Below are 18,707 nucleotides of genomic sequence, written 5' to 3'. Positions count from 1 at the left end.
AGGAATAGAAGGAGGAGAAGGAAAAGGAAGAGGAAGAAGAGGAAGATGAGGAAGATGAGAAGAGGAAGATGAGGAAGATGAGGAAGAAGAGGAAAAGGAGGAAGAGGAGAGGAAGAAGAGGAGGAGGAAGAAGAGGAGGGAAGGATGGAGATGAGGAGGAGGAGGAGGAGGGAAGGAAGAATAGAAAGAAAAAAAGGAGGAAAACGAGGAGAGGAAGAGGAGGAGGAGGAAGATGAGGAGAAAAAAGAATAGGAAGAGAAGGGGGGAAAAAGAGGAGGAAGAAGAGGAGGAAAAGGAGGAAGAGGAGAGGAAGAAGAGGAGGAGGAGGAAGAAGAGGAAGAAGATGAGGAGGAGGAGGGGGAGGGGAGGAAGAGGAAGATGAGAAGGAGAAGGAAGGAGAGGAGGGGCAGGAAGAGGAAGAATGAGGAAGAAGAGGAGGAAGAGAAGGAAGAGGAAAAGGAGGAAGAGGAGGAAGAGGAGAGGAAGAAGAGGAGGAGAAGGAAGAAGAAGAGGAAGAAAAAAAGAAGGAAAACGAAGAGGAGGAGGAAGAGGAGGAAGAGAAGAGGAAAAAGAGGAAGATGAGGAGGAAGAGGAGGAGGAAGAGAAGAGGAAAAAGAGGAAGATGAGGAGGAAGAAGAAGAAGAGGAAGAAGAGGACGGAGAAGGAAGAAGAGAAAGAAAAAAAGAAGGAAAACGAGGAGAAAAAGATGAGGAAGAGGAGGAAGAGAAGAGGAAAAAGAGGAGGAAGATGAGGAGGAGGAGGAGGAGGAGGGGGAGGAAGGCCCGACCTGCTCGTAGATGTCGATGGCGCGCGGGAACTGCTCGAGCTGCGCCGCGAACGCCGCCACCTTCAGCAGGCACTTGTTGGCTGAGCTGGGAACGGGATTTGGGGGTTTGGGGGGATTGGGATGGCCCAGATCCCCAAAAATGTACAAATCCTGGAAATCCCCAGCAAAAAAAAACCCGAATTCCCCAAAAATCCACCCCAAAAAACGCCAAATCCCAGAAATTCCAAACTAAAATATCCCAAAATCCCAAACAAAAAATCCTGAAATCCCAGAAATCCCAAACAAAAAGCCCCCAAATCCTGGAAATCCCCAGCAATAAAAAAACAAATTCCCCAAAACTCCATCCCCGAAAAACCCCAAATCCCAGAAATTCCAAACTAAAAAAAAAAATCCTGAAATCCCAAACAAAAAATCCCCAAAATTCTTAAAATCCCAAACTAAGAAAAAATCCTGAAATCCCAGAAATCCCAAACAAAAAAACCCCAAATCCTGGAAATCCCCAGCAAAAAAAAACCCAAATTCCCCAAAAATCCACCCCAAAAAATGCCAAATCCCAGAAATTACAAACTAAAAAAAAATCCTGAAATCCCAGAAATCCCAAACAAAAAAACCCCCAAATCCTGAAAATTCCACCCAATAAAACCCAAATTCCCCAAAACTCCACCCTCGAAAAACCCCAAATCCCAGAAATCTCAAACTAAGAAAAATCCCAAAATCCCAAACAAAAAAAAAAAAACCCAAATCCCAAACAAAACACCCCCAAATCTTGGAAATCCCACCCAAAAAAACCCCAAATACCCCAAGATTCATTCCCAAAAATCCCCAAATCCCAGAAATTCCAAACTAAGAAAAATCCTGAAATCCCAAACGAAAAAATCCCAAATCCTGAAAATCCCACCCAAAAAAAAACCCCCAAATTCCCCAAAAACTCCACCCCCGAAAAACTCCAAATCCCAAAAATCTCAAACTGAAAAAAAAAAAAAATCCCAAAATCCCAGAAATCCCCAACAAAAACCCCAAATCCTGGAAATCCCAAACAAAACTCCCCAAATCTCAAACAAAAAAAAACCCCAAAATCCCAGAAATCCCAAACTAAAAAATCCCAAATCCCGGAACTCCCACCCCAAACCCTCCCTGATCCCTCCCAGGATGGGAATTTGGGACCCCCTGGGGCTGGATCCGTCGGGATCCGTCGGGATTTGGGTCAGGAACCATCGGGATCCGTCAGGATTTCAATCAAGATTTGGGTCAGGACTGGTTGGGATTTTTTGGGATTTGGGTTGGGATCCTTTGGGATCCATCAGGATCTGGGTCAGGATCGGTTGGGATCAGGTTGGATCCGTTGGGATTTGGGAATCTGAGTCAGAAACCATCGGGATCTGTCAGGATTCGGGTCGGGACCTGTTGGGATTTTTTTTTGGGGATCCTTTGGGATTTGGGTTGGGATTGGTTGAGATCTGTTGGGATCAGTTGGGATCTGTCGGGATCCACTGGGATCCGTTGGGGATCAGGGTCAGGATCAGTTGGGATTTGGGTCAGGATCAGTTTGGATCCATCAGGACCTGTCAGGATTGGTTGGATCAGTTGGGGTTTGGGTCGGGATCTGTCGGGATCCTTTGGGATCAGTTTGGATCCATTGGGATCAGTCTGGATCAGTTTGGAACCGTTGGGATTTGGGTCGGAATTCATTGGGATCAGTTGGGATTCGGGTCAGGATCAGCTGGGATCCACTGGGATCAGTCAGGGTTGGTTGGGATTCAGGTCAGGATCGATTTGGATCCTTTGGGATCAGTTTGGGATTGGTTGGATCCGTTGGGATTCGGGTCAGGATCGATTTGGATCCTTTGGGATCAGTTTGAATCCTTTGAGATCCATCAGGATCAGTCGGGATTGGCTGGATCCGATTGGGTTTGGGTCGGGATCCTTTGGGATCAGTTTGGGATTGGTTGGATCAGTTGGGATTCGGATCAGGATTGGGATCAGGATTGATCGGGATCCATTGGTATCAGTTTGTATCCTTTGGGATCTGTCGGGATCCTTTGGGATCAGTTGGGATTTGGGTCGGGATCTGTCGGGATCAGTTTGGAATCACTTTGGATCCGTCCAGATCCTTTGGGATCAGTTTGGATCTGTCAGGATCCGTTTGGATCAGTTGGGATTTGGGTCGGGATGTGTCCGGATCCATTGGGATCCTTTGGGATCAGCTTGGATCCTCTGGGATCAGTTTGGATCAGTTTGGATCCGGGTCAGGGTTGATTTGGATCCTTTGGGATCATTCTGGATCCTTTGGAATCTGTCTGGATCCATCAGGATCTGTCAGGATTGGTTGGATCCGTTGGGATTTGGGTCAGGATCAGTTTGGATCCATCAGGATCAGTCAGGATTGGTGGGATCCGTTGAGATTCGGGTCAGGATCGATTGGGATCCGTTTGGATCCTTTGGGATCCATCAGGACCAGTTTGGGATTGGTGGGATCTGTTTGGATTCGGGTCAGGATTGATTGGGATCCTTTGGGACCAGTTTGGATTTTTTGGGACCAGTTTGGATTTTTTGGGACCAGTCTGGATCCCCTGGGACCAGTTTGGATCAGTTGGGATTCGGGTCAGGATCGATTTGGATCCTTTGGGACCAGTTTGGATTTTTTGGGACCAGTTTGGATCTGTTGGGATTCGGGTCAGGATTGATTTGGATCCTTTGGGACCAGTTTGGATCCTTTGGGACCAGTCTGGATCCTTTGGGACCAGTTTGGATTTTTTGGGACCAGTTTGGATCCTTTGGGACCAGTTTGGATCCTTTGGGATCAGTTTTGATCCCCCGGGATCAGTTTGGATCAGTTGGGATTCGGGTCAGGACTGATTTGGATCCTTTGGGACCAGTCTGGATCCCCTGGGACCAGTTTGGATCCTTTGGGACCAGTTTGGATTTTTTGGGACCAGTCTGGATCCTTTGGGACCAGTTTGGATTTTTTGGGACCAGTTTGGATTTTTTGGGACCAGTTTGGATTTTTTGGGACCAGTTTGGATCCTTTGGGACCAGTTTGGATTTTTTGGGACCAGTCTGGATCCCCCGGGATCAGTTTGGATCCTTTGGGATCCATCAGGACCAGTTTGGGATCAGTTTGGGATCTGTTTGGATTTGGGTCAGGATCAATTGGGATCCTTTGGGACCAGTCTGGATCCCCTGGGATCAGTTTGGACCCGTTGGAATTTGGGTCAGGATTGATTTGGATCCTTTGGGACCAGTTTGGATCCTTTGGGATCAGTTTGGATCAGTTGGGATTTGGGTCAGGATTGATTTGGATTTTTTGGGACCAGTTTGGATTTTTTGGGACCAGTCTGGATTTTTTGGGACCAGTCTGGATTTTTTGGGATCAGTGGATTTTTTGGGACCAGTTTGGATTTTTTGGGACCAGTCTGGATCCTTTGGGACCAGTCTGGATTTTTTGGGAGCAGTTTGGATTTTTTGGGACCAATTTGGATTTTTTGGGAGCAGTTTGGATTTTTTGGGACCAGTTTGGATTTTTTGGGACCAGTCTGGATCCTTTGGGACCAGTTTGGATTTTTTGGGATCCCCCGGGATCGGTACCTGGTGGATTCCTCCCCTTTGTAGTAATCGGCCGCCTGCTCGTAGTGGGCCATGGCCTGGGGGGGAAACGGGGAAAAAACACGGGAAAATGGGAAAAAATGGGAAAAAAACTGGAAAAATGGGGAAAAAAGGGAAAGAAAGGGGGGAAAAAAAGGGGAAAAAAGGGGAAAAATAGGAAAAATGGGGGAAAAAAGGATTTTAAAGGGATAAAAATAATAAAAAAGAGATTAAAAATGGGATAAAATAATAAAAAAGAAATAAAAATGGGATAAAATAATAAAAAAGAAATAAAAAATGGGATAAAAAAGGGAGACAAATGGGAGAAAAAAGGGAGAAAAAAAGGAGAAAAAAGGGAGAAAAAAGGGACGAAAAAAGGGAGAAAAAAGGGACGAAAAAAGGGAAAAAAAGATTTAAAAAGGGAGAAAAGGTGAGAAAGAAATAATAAAAAATGAGGAAAAAAGGGAGAAAGAAGAGAGAAAAAAAGCAGAGAAAAAAAATTAAAAAGGGGGAAAAAAGGGGAAAAAAGGGAGAGAAAAAGGGAGGAAAAAGGAGAGAAAAAAGTGAGAAAAAAAGGATTTAAAAAGGGAGAAAAAGAGAGAAAAAAAGAGCAAAAAAGGAGAAAAAAGGCAGAAAGAAGAGAGGAAAAAAGCAGAGAAAAAGGTTTAAAAAGGGAGGAAAAAAGGGAGAAAAAAGATAAAAAAGGGTTTAAAAAGGATAAAAAAAGAGGAAAAACAGGGAGGAAAAAAGGGAGAAAAAAGGGATAAAAAATGAGAAAAAATGAGAAAAAAAGGATTAAAAAGGGAGGAAAAAAGAGAGAAAAGGAGGAAAAAAAAATTTAAAAGGGAGAAAAAAGGGAAAATAAAAAGGAAAAAGGAGAGAGAAAAAAAGGGACAAAAAAAAGATGTAGAAAAATATTTAGAAATATTTAAAAAGGGAGAAAAAAAAAAGAAAAAAAAAGAAAAAAAAGATTAGAAAGAGTAAAAAAAAAAAAGATTTAAATAGAAAAAATAAGTGACAGGAGCAGAGTTGGGATCCACAAAAAACCTGGGAGGGGGGGATGGGAAAACAAGTGGGGAAAAAATGGATAAAAATTCCCAAAATTCTGGGATGTGAATCCCAAACTCTGGAGTTTTGTGTGTCCCCTCCCCCACCCGTCCTGAATTCTGTTCCCAAATTTCTGTTCCCAAATTTCTGTTCCCAAATTTCTGTTCCCAAATTTCTGTTCCTGAATTCCTGCAGCTCCCCCGCCCCCGCTCCTGCTGCTCCATCTGCTCCTTTTTTTTTGCCAAAAAAAGGCAAAACATTCCCAGGAAATGCAAAAAAAAACAAGCCAGGAAAATTATAATAATAATTAGAATAATGATAAAAAAACAAACAGAAAAATCTGCCTAAAAATCCCAGAAAAATTAAAAAAAAAAATCCCAGAAAAAGAAAATTAATTCCCAGAAAATGGAAAAAAATCAACAGCCCATAATAGTAAAAATAAATTAAAAAAAAAAAAAAAAAAAACTAATAATAATAATAATAATAATAATAATGTACTACTAGTATAATAATAATAACAATAATAATTATAACAATAATAGTAAAACAGAAAAATCCCCAAAAAAATCCCAGAAAAATTAAAAAAAAAATCCCAGGAAAAGAAAATTAATTCCCAGAAAAATGCAAAAAAAACCCCCAACCTATAATAATAATAAAAAAAAAAATAAAAAATAAAAATAAAAATATAATAATAATAATAATAATAGTAAAACTAATATTAATAATAAAACAAATAGAAAAGTCCTCAAAAAATTTTAAGCAAAGCCCCCAGAAAAAGAAAAGCTAAAAAAAAAAGTCCCAGAAAAATTTTAAAAAAATACCTCAAAAATGCAGAAAATGTCCCCAGAAAAAATCCCAGAAAAATCCCACAAAAAAAAAATCCCAGAAAAATCCCAGAAAATTCTACAAAACAATTGCAGAAAAATTGCAGAAAAAATAAAAAAAAAGCAGAAAAATCCCAGAAAAGTTCCCAAAAAATCCCAGAAAAAATGTCCAGAATTTGGGGTTTGGGAGGTCCTGACATTCCCAGATTTTCCCAGGATTTCCCTGGGATTTTTTAGGGATTTCCCCAAGATTTCCCCAGATTTTTCCCAGAATTTCCCAAGATTTCCTCAGAATTTTCCCAAGTTTTCCCCAGAATTTTCCCAAGATTTTTCCAGGATTTCCCCGGGATTTTCCCAGAATTCCCAAGATTTCTTCAGGATTTTCCCAGGATTTTCCAGGATTTTTCTGGGATTTCCCCAGATTTTTCCCAAGATTTCCTGGGGATTTTTCCCCAGGATTCCCCAGATTTTCCCAGGATTTTTCTGGGATTTTCCCAGGATTTCCCCAGATTTCTCCCATTTTTCTCCCAAGATTTTCTGGGATTTTTCCAGATTTTCCCCAGGATTTCCTGGGGATTTTTCCCAGGATTTCCCCCAGAATTTTCCCAAGATTTCCTCAGAATTTTCCCAGGATTTTCCCCAGGATTTCCCAGATTTTCCCAGGATTTCCATGGGATTTTCCCCAGGCTTTTCCCAGATTTTTCCCAGATTTTCCCAGGATTTCCATGGGATTTTCCCCAGGCTTTTCCCAGATTTTCCCAGGATTTCCCAGATTTTCCCAGGATTTCCATGGGATTTTCCCCAGGCTTTTCCCAGATTTTTCCCAGATTTTCCCAGGATTTCCACGGGATTTTTCCAGGCTTTTCCCAGATTTTTCCCAGATTTTCCCAGGATTTTCCCAGGATTTCCACGGGATTTTTCCCAGGATTTTTCTGGGATTTTCCCAGGATTTCCTCAGATTTTCCCCAGATTTTTCCAAGGATTTCCATGGGGTTTTCCCAGGCTTTCCCAGATTTCTCCCATTTTTCTCCCAGATTTTCCCAGGATTTCCCCAGGATTTCCTGGGATTTTTCCCAGGTTTCTCCCATTTTTCTCCCAGATTTTTCCCAGGATTTTCTGGGATTTTTCCCAGATTTTCCCAGGATTTTCTGGGATTTTCTGGGATTTTCCCAGGTTTCCCACTCCCACCTTGGGAATGTCCATCAGGTCGCTCTCGCAGATCTCGGCGATGGAGACGTGGTGCTTGGCAGCGATGGTGAACCGGCCCTGGCAGCGGAATTCCAGGGAAAAAAATGGGAATTCCAGGGGAAAAAATGGGGAATTCCAGGGAAAGAAAAATGGGGAATTCCAGGGAAAGAAAAATGGGAATGGGTCAGGGAAAAATGGGAATGGTCAGTGGGAATGGGCCAGGGAAAAACGGGAAATTGCAGGGAAAAAAAATGGGGAAATTGCAGGGAAAAAATGGGAAATTCCAGGGAAAAAAATGGGGGAATTCCAGGGAAAATAAAATGGGAAATTCCAGGGGAAATGGGGGAATTCCAGGGAAAATAAAATGGGAAATTCCAGGGAAAAAAATGGGAATGGGACAGGGAAAAATAGGGAATTCCAGGGAAAAATGGGAAATTCCAGGGAAAGAAAAATGGGGAATTCCAGAGAAAGAAAAATGGGGAATTCCAGGGAAAGAAAAATGGGGAAATTCCAGAGGAAAATGGGAAATTCCAGGGAAAAAAATGGGAAATTCCAGGGGGAAACGGGGAAATTCCAGGGAAAAAAAAAGGGGAAATTCCAGGGGAAAAATGGGGAAATTCCAGGGAAAAATGGGAAATTCCAGGGAAAAATGGGAAATTCCAGTGGAAAATGGGGAAATTCCAGGGGAAAATAGGGAAATTGCAGGGGAAAAAAAATGGGGAATTCCAGGGGGGAAAATGGGAAATTCCAGGGAAAAAAAAAATGGGAAATTCCAGGGGAAAATGGGGAATTCCAGGGGAAAATGGGGAATTCCAGGGAAAAAAAATGGGGAATTCCAGGGAAAAGTGGGAAATTCCAGGGAAAATGGGGAATTCCAGGGGAAAAAATGGGGAATTCCAGGGAAAAATGGGGAAATTCCAGGGAAAGAAAAATGGGGAAATTCCAGGGGAAAATGGGGAATTACAGGGAAAGAAAAATGGGGAATTCCAGGGGAAAAAAACGGGAAAATTCCAGGGAAAAAAATGGGGAATTCCAGGGGAAAATGGGGAATTCCAGGGGAAAATGGGGAATTCCAGGGGAAAATGGGAAATTCCAGGGAAAAAAAATGGGGAATTCCAGGGAAAAGTGGGAAATTCCAGGGAAAATGGGGAATTCCAGGGGAAAAAATGGGGAATTCCAGGGAAAGGGAATTCCAGGGAAATGGGGAATTTCAGGGAAATGGGGAATTCCAGGGAAAGAAAAATGGGGAATTCCAGGGGAAAAAATGGGGAATTCCAGGGAAAATGGGGAAATTCCAGGGGAAATGGAGAAATTCCAGGGAAAATAAAATGGGAAATTCCAGGGAAAAAAATGGGAATGGGACAGGGAAAAATGGGAAATTCCAGGGAAAAAAAATGGGGAAATTCCAGGGAAGAAGGGAAATTCCAGGGGAAAAGGGAAAAATTCCAGGGGAAAATGGGGAATTCCAGGGGGGAAAATGAGAAATTCCAGGGAAAAAAATGGGGAAATTCCAGAGAAAAATGGGGAAATTCCAGGGGGTAACAGGGAAATTCCAGGGGAAAAATGGGAATGTGCAACAGGAATGGTCCAGGGAAATTCCATGGAAAAGTCCATGAAAAAATGGGAATGTTCAATGGGAAAACCAGAAAAAGTCCAGGGGAAAATGGGAATGAGCCAAGGGAATTCCATGGAAAATCAGGAATGTTCCTGAGAAAATTCCAAGGAAAATCAGGAATGTTCAACAGGAATGTTCCAGGGAAAAATGGAAATGTTACTTAGAAAAACCAGGAATGTTCCAGGAAAAATTCCATGGAAAATCAGGAATGTTCCAGGGAAAATTCCAGGGAAAAATGGGAATGGGAAAAATCCCAAATCCCAGGAGAATTCCAGGCGGGAATTGCGGGCGGGAGCTCTGGGAATTCTCACCATGTCCGTGTAGATCTCGATGGCGCGGAGCAGCGAGTTCACAGCCTCTGGAAAAGGGAAAAATGGGAAAAAATGGGAAAAAATGGGAAAAAATGGGAATGGGGGGGGGAAAGGGGCCAAAATCTTTGGGATTGGAGCCCAAAATCCTCGGGATCAAACCCCAAAATCCTCAGGATAAAACCCAAAACCCTCAAGATGAAAACCCCAAAATCTTTGGGATTGGAGCCCAAAATCCTCAGGAGAAAAACCCAAAATCCTTGGGATCAAAACCCCAAAATCCTTGGGATCAAAACCCCAAAATCATTGGATTTGGAACCCAGAATCCTCAAGAGAAAAATCCAAAATCTTTGGGATCAAACCCCAAAATCCTTGGGATTGGAGCCCAAAATCCTCAGGAGAAAAACCCAAAATCTTTGGGATTGGAGCCCACAATCCTCAGGATTAAATCCCAAAATCCTTGGGATCAAAACCCCAAAATCTTTGGATTTGGAACCCAGAATCCTCAAGAGAAAAATCCAAAATCTTTGGGATCAAACCCCAAAATCCTTGGGATTGGAGCCCAAAATCCTCAGGAGAAAAACCCAAAATCCTTGGGATTGGAGCCCAAAATCCTCGGGATCAAACCCCAAAATCCTTGGGATTGGAGCTCAAAATCCTCGGGATCAAACCCCAAAATCCTTGGGATTGGAGCCCAAAATCTTTGGGATAGGAGCCCAAAATCCTTGGATTTGGAACCCAGTATCCTCAAGAGAAAAACCCAAAATCTTTGGGATCAAACCTCAAAATCTTTGGGATCAAAACCCAAAATCCTCAGAATAAAACCCCAAAATCCTTGGGATCAGAACCCAAAATATTTGGGATGAAAATCTTTGGGATCAAAACCCAGAATCCTCAGAATAAAACCCAAACTCTTCAGGATAAAAACCCAAAATATTTGGGATTGAAGCCCAAAAATCCTCAGAATAAAACCACAAAATCCTCAAGATTAAAACCCCAAAATCCTTGGGATAAAAACCCAAAATCTTTGGGATCAAACCCCAAAATCCTCAGAATAAAACCCAAAATCCTCAGGATTAAATCCCAAAATGCATGGGATCAAAACCCCAAAATCTTTGGAATCAAAATCCAAAATCCTCAGAATAAAACCCAAAATCCTTGGGATCAAACCCCAAAATCCTTGGGATTGGAGCCCAAAATATTTGGGATTGGAGCCCAAAATCCTCAGGAGAAAAACCCAAAATCTTTGGGATCAAACCCCAAAATCCTCGGGATCAAAATCCCAAAATCTTTGGGATCAAACCCCAAAATCCTCAGGATTGGATTCCTAAAAATCCTCAGGATAAAACTCCAGAATCTTTGGGGTCAGAGCTCCAAAATTCCCAGCACTAGAACCCCAAAAAATTCAGGATTGGACACACCCAAAACCTTGGGATCACACCCAAAACTTCGGGAATTCTGCCCAAAAAAACTCTGGAATTCTGCCCCAAAAAATCTCAGGAATTCTGCCCCAAAAACTCGGGAATCCTGCCCAAAAAATTCAGGAATTCTGCCCAAAAACTCGGGAATTTTTCCCAAAAAAACTCGGGAATTCTGCCCCAAAAACTTCGGGAATTTTTCCCAAAAAAACTCGGGAATTCTGCCCCAAAAAATTCGGGAATTCTGCCCAAAAAACTCGGGAATTCTGTCCCAAAAAATTCAGGAATTCTGCCCAAAAACTCGGGAATTCTGCCCAAAAAAATTCGGGAATTCTGCCCAAAAAATTTGGGAATTCTGCCCAAAAAAGTCGGGAATTCTGCCCAAAAATTTTGGGAATTTTGCCCGAGCTCGGCTGGGAGCGATTCCCGCCCCCGGAATTCCGACTGTGTCCTAAAAATCCCCAGAAAAATGGGAAAATTCCCAAAATCTGGGAATTCCTGGGGGGGTTTTGGAGAATTTTAGGGGGAATTTTTGGGGAGTTTAAGAGGGATTTTAATGGGATTGGACAAGATTTTAATGGGATTTTAATGGGTTTTAATGGAATTTTAGTGGGATTTTAATGGGATTTGGAAGGGTTTTAATGGGATTTTAATGGGGTAATTTTAGTGGAATTTTAATTGGACTTGATAGAATTTTTATAAAATTTTAATGGGATTATTTAACGAGATTTTAATGAGGTTGGACAAAATCTTAATGGGATTTGGCAGAATTTTAATGGGATTATTTTAGTGAGATTTTAATGAGATTTTAATGAGATTTTAATGGGTTTTAATGGGATTTTAATGAGGTTAGAAAATATTTTAATGAGATTTTAATGGGATTTAAGAATTTAATGGGATTTTAATGGGATTTTAATGAGATTATTTTAGTGAGATTTTAATGGGATTTAGCAGGATTTTAATGAGGACTTAATAGGATTTGATAAAATTTTAGTGGGATTTTAATGAGATTTTAATCTGATTATTTTAGTGGGATTTTAATGGGATTTTAATGACATTTATTGACATTTTAATGAGATTTTAATCTGATTATTTTAGTGGCATTTTAGTGGGATTTTAATGACATTTATTGAAATTTTAATGGGATTTTAATGGGATTATTTTAGTGGGATTTTAGTAAGATTTTAATGAGATTTTATTCAGATTTTATTCAGATTTTAATGAGATTATTTTAGTGGGATTTTAGTGAGATTTTAATCAGATTTTAATGGGATTTTAACGGGATTTATACAAGGTTTAAACGAGATTTTAATTAGATTTTATGGGATTTTAGTGGGATTTAAATGAGATTTAAATGAGATTTAAATTAGATATTAATTAGATTTTAGTGGGATTTTAATGGGACTATTTTAATGTGATTTTAATGGGGTTTTAATGAGATTTTAATCAGATTTTAATCAGATTTTAACGGGATCATTTCCCTGAGATTCCAACGGGACCCAAAGCGAGTCCAGGGGGACCTGCTGGGATTTTCCTGGGATTTTCCTGGGATTTTTCTGGGATTTTCCCGGGATTTTCCTGGGATTTTTCTGGGATTTTTTGGGATTTTCCTGGGATTTTTCTGGGATTTTCTGGGATTTTCCTGGGATTTTTCTGGGATTTTCCTGGGATTTTTCTGGGATTTTCTGGGATTTTTCTGGGATTTTTCTGGGATTTCACTGGAATTTCAGCAGAATTCCTGCAGGATTTTCGGCAATTCCCACCCCCCACGGCCCCAGAACCCCCCGGAATTCCCAAAATTCCCGGAATTCCCAGAACCCCCCAGAATTCCCGGAATTCCCAGAACCCCCCGGAATTCCCAAAATTCCCGGAATTCCCAGAACCCCCCAGAATTCCCAAAATTCCCGAATCCTGGAATTCCGTCACCCTGCAGATCAGGGTGATCCCCATGCCCCCAGAACCCCCAGAAATTCCCAAAATTCCCAAAATAATTCCCAGAATTCCCAAATTTCCCAGATTCCCCCTCACCCTGCAGATCTGGGTGACCCACACCTCCCCAGAATTCCCAAAATTCCCAAAATAATTCCCAAATTTCCCAGCATTCCCCACCCTGCGGATCAGGGTGACCCAAACACCCCCAAAATTCCCAAAATAATTCCCAAATTTCCCAGAATTCCCTCACCCTGCGGATCAGGGTGACCCAAACACCCCCAAAATTCCCAAAATAATTCCCAGAATTCCCAGATTTCCCAGCATCCCCACCCTGCGGATCAGGGTGATCCCCACCTCCCCAGTATTCCCAAAATTCCCAAAATAATTCCCAGAATTCCCGAAATAATTCCCGAATTTCCCATATTCCTCACCCTGCGGATCTGGGTGACCCAAACACCCCCAAAATTCCCGAAATAATTCCCAGAATTCCCAGCATCCCCCACCCTGCGGATCAGGGTGACCCAAACACCCCCAAAATTCCCGAAATAATTCCCGGAATTCCCAGAATTCCCGGGAATCCCCCACCCTGCGGATCAGGGCGATCCCCACCTCCCCAGAATTCCCAAAATAATTCCCGGAATTCCCGGGAATCCCCCACCCTGCGGATCCGCTTTCCGGAAGGCGTTCCCGGCGTCCACCAGCGCTGAGGCCGCCTCGTGTTTGCTCTGGAGCTGCAGCTGCAGCTGCGCCGCCCGCGAGAACGCCCAGCCCGCCTCTGGAGAGGGGAATATCGCGATAGTGAAGGGATAGTGTCGCGATAGACACCGGGAAAATATCGGGAATTGATGGGAGAACGCCCAGCCCGCCTCTGGGGGGAATATCGCGATAGTGTCGGGATAGTGTCGGGATAGACAGGGATAAACATGGGGAATTGATGGGAGAACGCCCAGCCCGCCTCTGGGGGGAATATCGCGATAGTGTCGCGATAGTGTCGCGATAGACAGGGATAAACATGGGGAATTGATGGGAGAACGCCCAGCCCGCCTCTGGGGGGGAATATCGCGATAGTGTCGGGATAGACACCGGGAAAATCTGGGATAGACACTGGGAACTGACACGAGAACGCCCAGCCCGCCTCTGGGGGGAATATCGCGATAGTGTCGCGATAGTGTCGCGATAGACAGGAATAAACATGGGGAATTGATGGGAGAACGCCCAGCCCGCCTCTGGGGGGGAATATCGGGATAATGTCGCGATAGACACCGGGAAAATCTGGGATAGACACTGGGAACTGACACGAGAACGCCCAGCCCGCCTCTGGGGGGGGAAATATCGGGATAATGTCGCGATAGACACCGGGAAAATATCGGGAATTGATGGGAGAACGCCCAGCCCGCCTCTGGGGGGGAATATCGCGATAGTGTCGTGATAGACACCGGGAAAATATCGGGAATTGATGGGAGAACGCCCAGCCCGCCTCTGGGGGGGAATATCGCGATAGTGTCGCGATAGTGTCGCGATAGACACCGGGAAAATCTGGGATAGACACTGGGAACTGACACGAGAACGCCCAGCCCGCCTCTGGGGGGGGAATATCGGGATAATGTCGGGATAACGTCGGGATAGACACCGGGAAAATCTGGGATAGGCACTGGGAACTGACGGGAGAACACCCAGCCCGCCTCTGGGGGGGAATATCGCGATAGTGTCGGGATAGTGTCAGGATAGTGTCGGGATAATGTCGGGATAACGTCGGGATAGTGTCGGGATAATATCGGGAATTCACGGGAGAACGCCCAGCCCGCCTCTGGGGGGGAATATTGCGATAGTGTCGGGATAGTGTCGCGGTAGACACCGGGAAAATCTGGGATAGACACTGGGAATTGATGGGAGAACGCCCGGCCCGCCTCTGGGGGGGGGAAAGGAGGGATAGTGTCGGGATAATGTCGGGATAACGTCGGGATAACGTCGGGATAATGTCGGGATAATATTGGGAATTCACGGGAGAACGCCCAGCCCGCCTCTGGAGAGGGGAGAAATGTCGGGATAATGTCGGGATAAACAGGGATAAACAGAGGGAAAATATCAGGAATTGATGGGAGAACGCCCAGACCGCCTCTGGGGGGGGGGATATCGCGATAGTGTCGGGATAGTGTCGGGATAATATTGGGAATTCACGGGAGAACGCCCAGCCCGCCTCTGGGGGGGGAAATGTCGGGATAATGTCGGGATAAACAGGGATAGACACCGGGAAAATATCGGGAAAATATCGGGAAAATATTGGGATAACATTGGGAATTCACAGGAGAACGCCCGGCCCGCCTCTGGGGGTAACAGAAATATCGGGATAATGTCGGGATAATGTCGGGATAGACACTGGGAAAATATCGGGAATCGACGGGAGAACGCCCAGCCCGCCTGTGGGGGAGAAACAAAGGGAAAATGTCGGGATAAAGAGCGGGAAAATATCGGGAATTCATGGGATAAACTCCAGGAATTGTTGGGAGAAGGCGGCCCCGGCCTCTGGGGGAAATGTCGGGATAAACATTGGGAAAATCTCAGGAATTCACGGGATAAACGTGGGATAAACAGCGGGAATTGATGGGATAAACACTGGGAAAATGTCAGGAAAATGTCGGGAAAATATCGGGATAAACACCGGGAAAATATCGGAAAAAATCTCAGGAAAACATCGGGAAAATTTCGGGAATTCATGGGATAAACTCCAGGAATTGTTGGGAGAAGGAGGCCCCGGCCTCTGGGGGGAAACAGAAATATTGGGAAAATATCGGGATAAACATCGGGATAAACATCGGGAAAATATTGGAAAAAATCTCAGGAAAATATCGGGAAAAAATCTCAGGAATTCCCGGGATAAATGTGGGATAAAAGCCGGGCATTGATGGGAGAAAACAGCGCCACCCTCTGGGAAAAATGAGAAAACATCGGGAAAAAACCAGGAAAATATCAGGAATTTATAGGAAAAAATGCAGGAAAAACACAGGGATTAAAAACCAGGAATTCACGGGATAAACACCAGGAATTCTTGGGATAAATATCAGGAATTCACGGGATAAACACCTGGATAAATATTGGGAAAACATCAGGATAAAATCCAGGAAAACACCGAGATAAACCCGGGAATTCCTGGGATAAAACCCAAAAAAAAAACCGGGAATAACTTCAGGAATTCCTGGGATAAAATCCAGGGAAAAACCAGGATTAATGCCAGGAATAACCTGGGAATTCCTGGGATAAAAACTGGGAAAACACCAAGAAAACCCCAGGAATTGATGGGATAAAACCCAGAAAAAACTTGGGATTAACACTGGGAAAACCCTGGGAATTCCTGGGATAAAATCCAGGGAAAAACCAGATTTAATGCCAGGAAAAGATCAGGAATTCATGGGATAAAACCCAGAAAAACCCAGGATTAACACCAGGAATTCCTGGGATAAAATACCAGGAAAAACCAGATTTAATGCCAGGGAAACATCAGGAATTCCTGGGATAAAATCCAGAGAAAAATCAGATTTAATGCCAGGGAAAGATTGGGAATTCAGAGGATAAAACCCAGAAAAACTTTGGGATAAAACCAAAAAAAAACTGGGAATAAGCCCAGGAATTCCTGGGATAAAATCCAGGGAAAAACCAGGATTAATACCAGGAAAATACCGGGAATTCCTGGGATAAAACCCAAAAAAACCCGGGAATAACCCCAGGAATTCCTGGGATAAAATCCAGGAAAAAAACAGATTTAATTCCAAGGAAAGATCAGGAATTCTTGGGATAAAACCCAAAAAAACCCGGAAATAACCCCAGGAATTTCTGGGATAAAATCCAGGAAAAAAAACCAGGATTAATGCCAGGAAAATTTTGGGAATTCCTGGGATAAAACCCAAAAAAACCCGGGAATAACCCCAGGAATTCCTGGGATAAAACCCAAAAAAACCGGGAATAACCCCAGGAATTCCCAGCAGAAGGTGGCGCCGGCCTCTGGGAAAGGGGGGGAGGATCCGGGATTCCCAAAATTCCTGAAATAATTCCCAAAATTCCCGGAATTCCGGGAATTCCACTCACGGCTCCAGTTCTTGGCCATCTTGAACATGTTGGCAGCGCGGGTGTAGCACTCACAGGCCTCCTCCAGGCGGGAGGAGCCCCTGGAAAAACGGGAAAATGATGGGAAAAAATGGGAAAAAATGGGGAATGGGGGAAAAATGGGAGAATAATGGGGAAAAAATGGGGGAAAAATGGGGTGAAATAATGGGGAAAAAATGGGGAAATAACAGGGAAATAATGGGGGAAATAATGGGGGAATAATGGGGAAATAATGGGGAATAATGGGGAAATAATGGGGGGGAAAATGGGGGAATAATGGGGAAAAATGGGAAAATGGGGGAATAATGGGGAATAATGGGGGAATAAAATGGGGGAATAATGGGGAAAAAATAGGGGAAATAATGGGGAAATAATGGGGGAAATAATGGGGAAATAATGGGGGAAATAATGGGGGAATGGGGAAAATAATGGGGGAAATAATGAGGAAAATGGGGAAAAAATGGGGAAAAAATGGGGGAATAATGGGGGAATAATGGGGAAAATAATGGGGGAATAATGGGGAAATAATGGAGAAAAATGGGGGAAATAATGGGGGAATAATGGGGAAAAAATGCGGAAAAAATGGGGGAATAAGGGGAATAATGGGGTAAAAAATGGGGGAAATGGGAAATGGTAAAATAATGGGGAAAAAATGGGGAAAATAATGGGGAAAAATGGGGGGAAAATGGGGGAAAAATGGGGAATAACAGGGAAATAAATGGGAAAAATGGGGAAATAATGGGGAAAAAATGGGGGAATAACAGGAAAATAATGGGGAAATAATGGGGGAAATAATGGGGAATAATGGGGAAATGTGGGGGAATAATGGGGAAATAATGGGAAAATAATGGGGAAATAATGGAGAAAAATGGGGGAAATAATGGGGGAATAATGGGGGAATAATGGGGAAAATAATGGGGGAATAATGGGGGAAATAATGGGGAAAATGGGGAAAAAATGGGGGAATAATGGGGAAAAATGGGGGAAAAATGGGGGAAATATAATGGGAAAAATGGGGGAATAATGGGGAATAATGGGGAATAACAGGGAAATAATGGGGAAATAATGGGGAAAAAATGGGGGAAAAAATGGGGAAAAAATGGGGAAAATGGGGAGAATGGGGGGAAAAAATGGGGATAATGGGGAAAAAATGGGGGAATAACAGGAAAATAATGGGGAAATAATGGGGGAAATAATGGGGGAAATAATGAGGAAAAAATGGGGAAAAATTAGGGGAATAATGGGGAATAATGGGGGAATAATGGGGAATGGGGAAATGGAAATGGGGCAAATGGGGAAAATGGGAAAAAACCAGGAAAAATAGGAGAAAAAACCGGCAAAAAATAGGAAAAGAAATGGGAGGGAAAAAAAAAAAACAGAAAAAAAATGGGTGGAAAATGGGGGAAATTGGAAAAATGGGACAATGGGGAAATGGGGGGGGAAAATGGGGGAAAAAAAGGGAAAAACGGGAAAATTGGAGGAATCCCGGGTGCCCCCCCAAAAAAATCCCCAATTCCGCCTCAGGACCCCCCAGTTCCCCTCCCCCACTCCCTTCCCCCTCCCCCTCTCCATTCCCTTCCCCCTCCCCCTCCTGCCGCCGTTTCCCCTCCCCCTCCCCCCGCCCCCCCGGCCCCGCACGCACCCGAAGAGGCCCCCGAGGAAGGACTGAGCCCCGCGGACCTTCCGCTCCGCCTCGGCCAGGAGCCGCTGCGCCTCCGCCTCCTTCCCCGCCGCCGCCATGACGGCCCCACGTGACCCCCGCGCCGCCCCACGTGACCCCCGCGCCGCCCCACGTGACCCCCGCGCCGCCCCACGTGACCCCCGCGCTCCGCCCACACCCGTTGCGGCGCCCCCTGGCGGCCGGGAGGACCCAGCGAGCTCCGCGTATGCAAATGAGGGACGCGCTGA

General features: G+C 44.0%; 1 protein-coding gene across 1 annotated transcript; it reads right to left on the bottom strand.

Moving 5' to 3' along the window:
- Positions 1-757: 757 nt before the first annotated feature.
- LOC130263348 (alpha-soluble NSF attachment protein-like) lies at positions 758-18,579 on the bottom strand (the record flags this gene model as incomplete). The annotated part of the gene is made up of 7 exons (XM_056510855.1): positions 18,442-18,579; positions 16,782-16,861; positions 13,360-13,476; positions 9,355-9,401; positions 7,429-7,506; positions 4,373-4,428; positions 758-872 (listed from the first exon to the last, which is right to left on the bottom strand). Coding segments are annotated over exons 1-7 (591 nt in total), but the record flags the coding sequence as incomplete, so codon positions are not given.
- Between the last annotated feature and the right edge of the window lie 128 nt (positions 18,580-18,707).

Source organism: Oenanthe melanoleuca, chromosome 25 (assembly GCF_029582105.1).
Source record: "Oenanthe melanoleuca isolate GR-GAL-2019-014 chromosome 25, OMel1.0, whole genome shotgun sequence".
NCBI classification, from domain to species: Eukaryota; Metazoa; Chordata; class Aves; order Passeriformes; family Muscicapidae; genus Oenanthe; species Oenanthe melanoleuca.
The sequence above is the reverse complement of the archived record's forward strand: the minus strand, read 5'-3'. Positions and strand labels throughout refer to the sequence as shown.